The sequence below is a fragment of the Acomys russatus genome, chromosome 30 (assembly GCF_903995435.1).
Source record: "Acomys russatus chromosome 30, mAcoRus1.1, whole genome shotgun sequence".
In the NCBI taxonomy this organism is placed as follows: Eukaryota; Metazoa; Chordata; class Mammalia; order Rodentia; family Muridae; genus Acomys; species Acomys russatus.
Window position 1 is genome coordinate 1,376,466 of NC_067166.1, and position 12,430 is coordinate 1,388,895.

The 12,430-nt window shown below is 37.7% G+C and overlaps 1 protein-coding gene across 1 annotated transcript in view; it reads right to left on the reverse strand.

Moving 5' to 3' along the window:
• Window positions 1–693: 693 nt before the first annotated feature.
• The window catches only part of Fgf10 (fibroblast growth factor 10), a 76,219-nt gene continuing 64,482 nt past the window's right edge, over window positions 694–12,430 (reverse strand). Inside the window, exons 2-3 of the mRNA XM_051172622.1 lie at window positions 8,441–8,544; window positions 694–902 (exon numbers count right to left, since the gene is read on the reverse strand). Of these exons, the coding sequence (XP_051028579.1) occupies window positions 705–902; window positions 8,441–8,544 (302 nt within the window). The 3' untranslated portion in view covers window positions 694–704. The remainder of the gene's footprint in view (window positions 903–8,440; window positions 8,545–12,430) is intronic.

Consider the following 12,430-nt stretch of genomic DNA (forward strand, 5'->3'; position numbering starts at 1 on the left):
GAAGGTAAATCAGAGGGCAGCACTGAGGATACTCTTTAAAACCCCAAAAGATATTTAACATCCTATTAAATAAATAACTTAGAAAGAAATAGAAAGGGATGGAGGCAGATGCACAAGCATGACCATACTGTCTGTATTGTTAGAACAGTTTCACACTAATATGTTTATATTTGTAAATCTGATCCAATTCTTCCATGGTGCCACACCCAAAGCTCCTTTGGTTGTGCATATGATACGACCCAAGTGCTTTCCAGTAAATGCTTGCGTGTCTTACTGCCCATTGAATCATCAAGCTTGAATGAGCAACGAAAGTCTTTGATATGTGTTCATATTCCATAAATAACTTTCTCAAAGATCATTCAACAGAGTGGTCCATGTCCCTTAAGTCCTATCTCAGAAGTTCAAAAGCAAAAACTTAAAAAAAAAAAAAAACAGCCACAATGTTGTTCACTTGAGGATAACTTTCATCCCATTTGATTTGCCTCCATCTTGGTTAATAAGGCATGACATAGAGCTAGTGAAAAGAACTTCGTATGTCAGCAGTGAGTAAAAAAAAAAAAAAAAATCCAAAGCCTTCCTTCCTTTAAACAAGCTGAACTCTGTGATACGTCTTTGCCTCTTGCACTGCAGTCTTCAGTGAGGATACTAACAGTTCCTGGCCAAAGAGTCTTTGGTAGTACTGCATCCATCCGCAGTGCCTTCTTCTATGAGTTGACCATCATCGGGAGGAAGTGAGCGGAGGTGTTTTTCCTTCGTGTTTTTTGTCCTCTCCTGGGAGCTCCTTTCCCATTCAACGCCACATACATTTGCCTGCCATTGTGCTGCCAGTTAAAGGATGCGTAGGTGTTGTATCCATTCTCCTCTATCCTCTCTTTGAGCTTACAGTCATTGTTAAATTCTTTCTGCAAAGAAAGAACAGTTAATTGATTCATGTGGTGATGGTACTTGATTCCATATGATACAGACCATAATGTGATCTATACACCATTGTCTTGTTTATAGCTGCCATTTTTACGTAAGTGGCTCACTTTGTATACAATGCTAACAATGGAAGAGTCCAAAATCCTAACCATGAAACAAATTCTGCATTTGGAAACACATGACTCATCTTTGATTAATCACCACAGTGTGTCCTCTGGCCCTTTAAAACACTGATGTGTTTTGAATAAAATGAGATTTAAGTGCCTAGAATGATTGTCAGGAAGTAGACATCACAATAATAGTAGTTATGATGAAACATCTGTAGAGGACAGTGTTATAATATTGTCTTTCACAGTGTTAGCTATAGAGACTGTATGAAAAATGCAATCCCCAGGAATATGGGCTCATCAAATTTACCAAAAAACAGCTCAAGAAATGTTTTAGAGCTAAGATATAGAAATTGTCTTGTGGTAGGATTGGAGATGTAGCTCACTTGGTAGAGTTCTTACATAAATGCACTAAGCCATGAGATCTGTCTCTAGTACCTTCTCCATATACTGGGCATGGTGGCATGTGCCCATTATTCAAACACTTGGAATGTAGTGGCAAGGGGATCAGAAGTAAAACTACATAGTGAGTTCCAGGCCAGCCTTTGCTATGGGAGACCCTGTTTTTTTTTAAGCTTTGTTTTTGTCAACCATCATGTCAAAGTGAGTATGAATATAGTAATTGAAAATGCATTCAGATGTCCTCACTGGGATATCCATCTATACAGCATTTTGACATTGTCCCAAGTGATCAAGTTTTTTGAGAATTTTGATAGGTCAAGAATTTTTCTCTCATCTGTTTCCCAAATTCAGTATCTTATTCTATAGTCAATATCAGACACAAAAACTAAAGAAATATCCCCCTGCTCTTGAAGCAAACTACAGCAGTTCAGAAACCAAGATCCCAGATCTTCTGGGGGGTTCTACACTCCTTATCTACCAAAAAGGCATTATAGCATATCTTTTATGGAAGCTTCAACTGGGAATTTTCTTTCACCTCAAGAATCTTTGTATCTTCTAATTTCAAATTTTAAGGTATTTAATCACCTTTTAAATTTATGTATCATATAGGTGTGTAAGCCTGTATTAATTTGAGTGTATTGTATTCTAGCATGAGCCCACTTAGGTCAGAAGAGGGACTCTGGTCCTCTGAAACTAGAGTTACAGGCTATTTATTTTTTCATTCTTGGAGTTGTACAGTAATGTTACATTAAAAATGTATCGGTTCCGCCTAAGATGGCTAATAAAAGACACAGAGTCTGAAGCGTGCTTTAAAGCTGCCAGCACTACACTGGGCAGAATCTAAACTGATACAAATCTACTCCTAAAACTAGCATAAACAACTACTATAAACCTCATATCATACATATACTCCAAGCATTTTTCATTATGGTGATCCTCCAGCCATTTCACTCCCTCTGTCCTCCTCAACTGTAAGCCATCTTCCTCTCCCAACTGTCCATCCTTACTCTCCCTACTCCAGGAAGCCCCACCTTCTACTTCCTCTCTTTCTGCCCAGCTGATTGGCTAAACAGCGTTTTATTGACAGTCGTTACATCCATTCAAGACATTCCTCCACATAGTAGTGTGATTTTCTCATCTTTAAAATACTAGTAAATGCAAAATCCACACAGTGATATGATAGAAATTAAGAAGAAAAAATAAATCATCTAATATAGTTGTTTTAGTAAAAATTTAAAAGTCTGCATTGAAAGTTTAAATCTTTTTATGAACTTACTTAGTTTTTTTTTTCTTATTTATGTCTCTGAAACTATATGGATTTCAAGCAACATTGTTGTGTCTTATACTTATTAAAAGGGTATACTTTTTATATACCCTTTTAAGGTATATAAAGATATATAAGAGGAAAGGAAGAGGACATCAGGACAGTTTGTTGGTCAAGACTAGCCTCAAAGTTTCATCCCCAGAAACTACAAGAGACTATTTTAGAAAATTCTTTATTGGATGCTTAGTTTTCCTCCCCAAAATGAACTTAAAGAGTAATATTTCTTAAAATGGCATGTGCTTGATTCATCATTCTCATCTCAGTGTTTTGACACGTGGGATATAACTCAGATGTGGCTTAACTGCTCTGGAGGAAGTCTAGTGTTCAAGACATATAGGCAAGTCAAATGCACTAATGTTTAAGAAATGTAGGATGTATTAACCGGGGCATTACTCTCTGCTGGCTAGCTTTCGTAGTATTGGAAGGTGCTAGGCAGGCTGCTGGGGGAAAAGCCATCAGTAGATTTCCTGTCTGTGAATTACAATAGTTGCTAGTTTGGCAAGAGATGCTCCGGGGAGCAATAGTGGCACAAATACTGTGAGCATAACCACTACTTTCTGATTTCTGGTACTGTGAATCTTGGCTAAGGGATTTGTGGCTGGGGAGTTCACAGGCCCATGAGTGTACCTACTGCTCTCATTTTGCTAAATGGACATAGCATCAAACTTCCCCCATGATTGTAAGAGTCAGGGGTCAGAAGGAGTTGGAGAAAAGAATGACTGCTGGGCATCGCAGGACTGCTGAACTCATGAACCCACAGGGGGCATAGCAATCTACAAAGATCAAGCCAGTCAACGTGGAGTAGGAAAGAGTTAATGGGCCCTCACCCCTGACTTGAGGTACTAAGAACAGATGAAGAGATGACAGCTTCAAGGGAGGAGAGTCAGTTTACATTAACAGTGTAGACACCCGTCAGTCTATCACACTCCACTAGATGACTGTACACCTAGGAATGTATAAACAGCATAAAATTGAACCCATGAATTATTTTTGTTAAAAACAAAAAAAAAAAAGGTGGCACCAAATTGGACAGAGGAGATAAAGAAGATGAAGGTGTATCTTGAAGGATCCAGTGGAGGAAACTGGTCATGATTATGATCAAAATACATTGTATGAAATTCTTAAGGAATTAATAACAATATTTTAAAAGAATTAGGTAAAGCAAGAGCTCAAAGTAACTTGGAGTGGATTAAAGAAAGATTTTGAATTTCAGTGCTCACCTGGGACATTTATTTGATTTTTGAATCATGATACTTGAAGACCAGACTAATTCGTCTTCAAGACTTTCTCAGTACTATCATTCTAGAGAAATGTAGGATAGTATTGCTCAAAGAATGACTACTGAATTTGATAGAAATTTAGACATTCCCCCCAAATGAACAGAAGACAGTGTTCAAAGAGAATAGATACAGAGAGGTTTCACAAATCACTCAGGTGTTTGCTCAGCAGAAATTTTTCCAGGCAGGCTTATATAATCAATATAAATTATTTGACAGATGATAATAATAATAATAATAATAATAATAATAATAATAATAATAATAATAATAATAATAATAATAATAATAATAATAATAGGAATCACAAAGTGTTGTCTCCTGGCACACAGGCTTATGCTAGTATGTAATCGTGATTTCTAACAGTTGTTAAGTGGGCTAGAAGCAGAGAGGATGTTTTCTAGTGGGAAGCTACTGAGGGAGGTAGGTAGGTTTGTGCATTGTAGTGCTCTGGAACTGAGCAGCTCTACATGCTGTGCGTATAGTGGGGGAGAAGACCAGGCTGGCCTTCTTGAAGATCACAACCTGCTAGTACAAAGTTGGCGTCAAACACACTAATGATAGAAGTGTCAGATGATGGTCATTTTTGGTAGTGAGCCTCTCTAGGTAATGTGGTAATGTGGTAGGTGTACCCTAATGTGGTAGATGTACCCTAATGTGGTAGATGTACCCTAATGTGGTAATGTGGTAGATGTACCCTAATGTGGTAGATGTACCCTAATGTGGTAATGTGGTAGATGTACCCTAATGTGGTAATGTGGTAGATGTACCCTAATGTGGTAATGTGGTAGATGTACCCTAATGTGGTAATGTGGTAGATGTACCCTAATGTGGTAGATGTACCCTAATGTGGTAGATGTACCCTAATGTGGTAATGTGGTAGATGTACCCTGACGACAAGTTCAGACGAAGGTTGAATGAAGAGACTCACAAAGAATATAGCTCAAGAAGAGGTTTGTCAGCACAGAAGGAAATGGGGAAACGATATGAAGATATCACACTTTTCTTTATGTCACAGTTCATTTGAGTGTGGGTTGTTAATCTCTTGACACCACATTTTAAAATAAACATGGTTTATCATTAAAATTGGTTTAATCATTCCTCACAATTTAAATTGTGTACGTTTACTCTCTTGAGCTAACTTGGGTTATCTGGCTCTGTATTATGCTGACTTTGGCTACATGTATACTTCAGCCCCTCTTCAAAGAACACATAAATACACAGGATCCACCTACTGACGCTGACATGGTGGATCAAGAAGGGACTGGGACTACTTTTGTTGGGATTTTTAAAAGACAAGGATACTTCTCTTTGTGATCAAATTACCTTTGAGCTCATGGGCTCAAGTCAACTTCCTTCCCAAACCGTCAGTACCTGGGGACGAATAAGCAGGCCACAACTGGATTCACACATGTTTCGGAGGCTGTATGTTTGTTTGTGTTTACTTTTAAAGTGATTATTTTGTTGTGTACGGGTGTTTAGCCTTTGTGTTTTTCTGTATACCTGCATGCCTGGCACCTAAGGCCGCTAGCAGAATAGTTTAAGGCCGAGAACAGGAGTTTCCTACGGTTGTGAGCCAACTTGTGATGTTAAAAACTAAACTTCAGTCCTCTGCAAGAGCAGCAAGGGCTCTTAACCACCGAGCAATCATCTCTCCCTACTTACAGTGTTTGTGAAAAAAAATTTTTTAAGTACATTTGTTGTTGTTGTTGTTGTTGGTAGTGTGGATGTATGAGTGTGTGTGAGTGTGTGTTTGTGTGTGTGTGTATGACTGTGTGTATGGGTACATGTATGTTTGTGTAGGTGTATGGGTATATGACTGTGTATGTGTGAGTATGTGTGCGTGGGGGTGGTATATATGAATGTGTATGAATGTGTTTGTGTGTTTATGTGTATATGTGTGTATGTGTTTGTGTGTGTTTGTGTGTTGTTTGTTAGTTGTGTTTGTTGGTGTTTTATTGTGTATGTGTTTGTGTGTTTATGTGTATATGTGTGTATGTGTTTGTGTGTTTATGTGTATATGTGTGTATGTGTGTATGTGTTTGTGTGTTTATGTGTATATGTGTGTATGTGTTTGTGTGTGTTTGTGTGTTTATGTGTATATGTGTGTATGTGTTTGTGTGTTTATGTGTATATGTGTGTATGTGTTTGTGTGTTTATGTGTATATATGTGTGTGTATGTGTGTATGTGTTTGTGTGTTTGTGTGTATGTGTATATGTGTGTATGTGTTTGTGCGTGAATGAATGTGCATGAGTGCATGTGTGTATATGTTTATATATTAGCGTGTGTTTGAGTGTATGTGGTATGAATAAGTGTGTATGAGTGTGTGTGTGTGTGTGTGTGTGTGTGTGTGTGTGTGTGTGTGTGTTTGGGTATGCATGTGGAAAACAGAGGACAACTTGGGAGAGCCATCCTTGTCCTACCATTTGGGTTCTGGAGAGTAAACTCAGGCTGTTAGATTTGGAGCAAGCACGTTTACTTGCTGGGCCATCTGGGAAGATCTTCAAACATGTTTAATAAAAACAAAAGCAAAACACTATCTTCTCAAAAGTGGTAAGCATTTAAAACCTTAAATGAAGCCATTCTTAAAGCTGTTCTGTCACTTTTTTTAGGCTCCTCAGTGTAATAATAGGCAATGAAGAAATTGAACTAAAATTCCTGTGGCCTTCATACTTTTAAGTATTTATTCTGATATGATTGGCTTGTCATTTAACAGTAGAACTTATATGAGTAAAAGACAACCCTAAGCCATTTCTGGATTGGTGGTTCTCAACTCACAACTGGCAGCGTAGACAGCACTTGCTACCTCATTAAATGTATACATTCTTAGATATTACCTTAGACTGAATCAGACAGTCTGGGCCTGCCTGGGTTCCATCATTATGTTGTTTTTAAAAACTTCATATTGATTTTGAGGCTTACTCTGGTTTAAGAACTACTGATTACCCTCATGCTAATAAAAAAAGTAAATTTGCATATTTCAAGTTAAATTTTTGATACTATGGAAAATGTAAAAATGCACAATATCTGGCTAGAAAAACAAGTTTATTTAAAGTACCTGTCTCATATGTTTTATTTCTGTCCATTTATATTACTATATATCCTCCAACAATACAATTAAATTTTTAATTAAAAAAGATAGCTTATATTCCTTAATAATGGAACTTAGAAAAATAAGTTTATTTAGTATGATTTTTGTAAAGCCTGGGATCCAAACTATAAAACATATCCATAATCACTAATTGCCCTGCTTGTATAATCCTTCAAGTGGCAAGTAAGTGATTGACGCAGAGTCCTGACAGTGTCACAAAGCTCCTATACTACCAATCATCTTCTCTTACAATAATAATGAATTGTTCTGTAACTATTTTATATTTGCTGACGTTTTCCTCTATATACTATAAAATGCTTGAAGTCAAAGTTCTCTGTGTGTATGTGTGTGTATGTGTGCAAACATGTAAATTAAGGAGTTGGTTTGCTCTGTTTGGAAACAACTTCTCCTATGTACCCCAGGTTAGTTTAGAATTTGTGAATCTCCTACCTCAGCCTTTCAAGTGCTGTGATCACAGTTGTACACCACCATGTGTGACTCTATACTTTTTCTTATGCATCTTTGGGAAGTAGGCCATATTTGACATGTAGCAGACAGCCATGTGTTTAACTAACCATTTCTTCATAAAAAAAAATCTAAATAGCTAATTGTTATGCTGCTTATAAATCTCTTTTAATTATGATTGTTGTTTTAATTCTAAATAACTATTATTTTGTGTGAGATTTAATCAAATGGATTTGTTCTAAATGAATTGGACTTGAGTTTGAAGAGGTCATAATCAAAGTATTTAACACTTGTGGAGAATACATATCAATCTACTCAAGGCCCCACGCGGACGCTACTCAGCAGTGTCCTCTATTGTTACACATAGTTTTTTTAGATAGCAGACCCTGCTGTGAAGATAGTGCTTTGTCTTTACACAATGTCTATAATGTTCATTCATAGGTAAGTGCAATTCTAGGGTTCACTGAATAGCCTGGAAAACTATGAATCTCATGATCTGTTTCCCCATTTATGATTAAAACAGAACGGACAACGTCTGTGCCCTAGTTTTCTTCTCAGCTGTGGCGGATACTCATAAGACATGAGGTTTCATTCATCTGAGTTCTTTGTTTTAAGTGATTCTTCTCCCGGTTGTCGTCTCCAGTCCCCACAAATGTCTGTGCAGTAGACTTATGGCTGAACAATTCAGGAAACTGTAGAGTTGAAGCTGATGTGCCAGACCTTGAGATGTTATGAATACTATTAGTAATGACTGAATGACCACAAAGCCATTCAGTATCTCCTCTAGGGAACCAGCCAAATCTCTGGTACCAACAGGGCAGTGTGTTTTGAAAACAACATCAGACTACTTACTGAGCCATAGAGTTTCCCCTTCTTGTTCATGGCTAAGTAATAGTTGCTGTTAATGGCTTTGACAGCAACGACTCCAATTTCCACCGATGTTATCTCCAGGATACCTAAAACACACAATTACAAAGGCAAGTTGTAAAGCGTCATCTGTGCTAAGTTGGGAAAAGGTAAAAATAAAAATAAATAATAAAGTAATTTTATATTATCTTCAAAGCAAAAGGCAAACAATGGGATACCCAAACTAAGCCAAAACTGCGTGAATGTGTTCAAACCCCAGTGAGTACAGGAAACCAGTAGTAAGGCTTTGGGAGATCCCCTCCATTTTTACTCAGGCAAATGTTGTTTTAATTAAAATGCTTCCTTTGCATCCTCGACATTTTTCAACCCTATAAATATTGAAACTGCTCTACTCATCTTAGCCTAGATTTCACAAGAAACTTATCAGAGCCCACATCTGTATTGTGGTATTAAATTAAATCCATAGCACATGTCAATGATATGTCAGATTTACCTCAATCTGTAAAAACAACGGTAAACTATTTTTCCTTTGTAGCACATTTAGATAAACTAAATCCCTTGGCTGCATTTCACTGATAAATTCATTTTGTGACCAATGTGTTGACATTCTGGAGGCACAGTGAGACTTGTCTCAGCATCCACACTGTCCCTTACAATAGCAGATACAGAACTCCAGGGTAAAGGGTTTTTCTCTTTTCCTGGAAAACAGAGAATGGGTGGCAGCAGTAATCGACAGACAGGACCGTTTACTCCAGTGAAAAAAAGATAGTTGGGGGTATGTAACGATATCCTCGGGAAAGTCTGTAGGCAGATGTGGAAAGGGGCATTTAATACAGAATGCAAAGGCCTGCACATTTTCTTTTCTTTTCTTTTTTTTTTCCTAAGAAGATCTCAAAACTAAAACTTCTTGTGTTATCACTCTTAATAGAGTTTGCTCAGACCGTATAGGCAGCACGGTGAGGCGAATGTGCCGTTGGGAGCTGGGGTGTATGCATTCGGCTCCTGGCTCCGCGTCTATTGGGAAAGGACTAGAGAAGTCACCAGATTGCTCCTTGCCTCAGTGTCATCTGAAAAGTGGCCAATGCATTAATATTTCTCATGTGAAGACAAACATGTGAAAACACACAAAATAGTTAGAATTTGCCTCAAGCTCGGGACTTCAGTTATTATTAGAGGCACGTTTTCCCCTACTAGTTTTGAGTTTTGGAACTTCCCCAAGAGGCTACGAAACGTTTCCATCGATCAGATAAACTCCCTTTGGCTTAGCCAGATGACGTGGAAGGGAATCATAAGTACCTGGTCCTGTGTATCTCCTGACAGCACAGACACCATGCTTGATGCAGTATATAAGTAATGTCCTCAGATATTTCCCTAAGGCGAAAATGGCGTATGTTCAGGACATGAATGATTTCTCTCCTTTTCCTTCCTACGCCAGCCTACGGGAAGCTAGAAGACATACTAGAATTTTCCAACAGCAAAGTTGACATTAAGAGACTTGTGCTAGGTAACATGTAGCAAGGCCCTTTCAATGTGTGGAGAAAGTGTCTGACCGCACCCAGCACAGTCGTCATTAAGACAGCATCTCACTGTTTTGTGAGGTGTATATGGGATAATGTTTATGTCGCTCACTATCTCTTACCCTATGCTGGATGTTACCCTCAGGGCACTCTCACACGTGCTCAGTTGCATATTTTAAAAGTACTCTCTTGCAGTTCATTACTTTAATATCCATCGCTGTTCTTCAAGGAGGTACTGTCCTCATTGTCAGTTACAGCTTAGAAAGCGGAAGATAAAGTTACATGGCTCGCACACAAGGTCATCATTAGGTCAGTCACGATGGCTCCTGCAGCTTTCAAACTTCTTTTCTCTACTCTTCTGGCTATATCCACTTTTCTTTCTCTTTTCCCTTACTACAGTGGGGTTCTGTAGAAACCACTTAATAATACGGCTCATTAAAGCAACTTATTAAATGACAACATGCTATTCTCCCAAGGATGTTGGGGTGCAACTTGGGAAAATACCTGAGTTTCAGAGGGCCAAAACACAAAGAAAAAAACCCAAACCCTAATAAACTTTGTGGCAAGGAGAAGATACCAAGTAGACAGGAAGTGGCATTCTGATGTAATGCAGGACTGTTTGAGCTGCTGTGCCTGAAGAAGAGGGGGTGCACAGTGTCGGGAAACTGAGATATTCCACACGCATTCTGCCAAGACAGAAAATGGATGGAAAAGAGAGGCAGGAAGAATGGTTTTAACAAAGAATAACAGACTTTCTAAAGCCTAAGCAGTAGGCTGGAGCAATGGTAACGGGGACTAAGCTGAACAAAGGAAACGGCACGGCTGGTTATTTGGGGGAGTTTGTGGCATACACCAGGACACAGTCGAGGACCTCCGTGTTTTACTTCAGATGGGAAGTCAATATTTAAAAGCTTGATCAAACACCCCTTTTTATTTTGCAGGTGGTGTGGGCAAGCATGTAAATGTTTACTTTTAGTCATTTTAAAGTTAGCACGTTAAAGTGTACATATTTAAGTGCCATCGCATGATGCTTGACCGCGTATGTGTGCTGCTTGATGCTCATATCTTGCCTGTATCTTCAAAAGAGATGTATTTTTGAAATATACACAAAAGTATACACTGTACTATCTAAGTAGAAAGAGGGAAGACTTAGGGGAATCAATGCCTTTTTGAGTTCTAAAAATAACTCTTGGTTGTACCATAGGTCACTAAGTCATAATTTGAAAGATTTGTAGGTTACAGAGACTGCATTTATTGCAAGCCTCTGTGAATGTGCATGCTTCTTGGTGGGCAATCAGGCCTGCCCTGTTTTTTCATATGTAATTTCTACAGTTTTGCTCTATTTGACCAAAATTATCAAGTTTGCAATTAAGGCCATTTTTTTGGAAAGGAACTCCAGAATTTTTTGAGCTTCATTAGATCAGCATCTATTACATTTGTATGTGTTCACTTTGACATAACATGAAATGCCAGTTGAAAAAGCTTCCTGCTAGAAGTGAGGGAAGGGTATAGTGGGCCTCTCTCGCCTTTCTTGCAACTTACATGAGGCTATAGTTACCTTAGATTTAAAAGCTATTAAACGCTTTTGAGAGTCAAAGAGATAGCTCAATGGTGAAGACATTTACCACCAAGTCTGAGGACAATTACAATACTAGGTACTTTGATAGTTTGAATCAATATGCTGGAATATATCATGTTTAGTATAATTCCATGAGAATTTTAACCCTTTAAAGCTAAGTCTCTTGCTCTTTCACATGAATTGTTGAGTCCCAAACTGGCCTACTTTATGCGGACATGGAAGAAGATCTTCGGTAGCTGTCACTTTTGAATTATATACATCAGAGCTTAGGTAGCTACTCTCAGTAGTGTGGGGCCCATCATGGCTGTGCATTTGGCCTCCTAAGAAGCACCAAGAATCACTTTGGGTCTCATACTCCTTCATAATTCAATATCATAATTCAAATCGGAATAGACACAATGATGTGCATACTATGTACTTCATATATAGTCATTGAAGGCCAAAAAGAATCAATGACTGTGCAAGGCAAAACGGAGCGTTTCTGAAATCTAAATTTTTATGGTAGTCATAGTTGTGAAATAATGAATTAATAAGTTTATATCTAAATAAAACAAAAATAAAAGTAAAAGAAAAATCAAAATGAATTCAAAGAAACTGTTACTGAATTATAAGATGTATTTGATATCAGTTATAGATAGAGTATTGTAAATCTGAATGGCTTTTATAGCTTTTAAATTTGTTCAACTATTCATTAATGTAATTATAAATAGAGTTTTGAACATGGTGTTGAAAGGGTTGTTTTTTCCAAATAGGGTCTTTGATTTAAGCAGTATTGATTTTTGGTCAACATAAGATAATGAAATAATACAAATATATTTAACCATTGAGCCATCTCTACAGCTCACTTAAGTTAACTTAAAACATAACAAGTAGAACAAA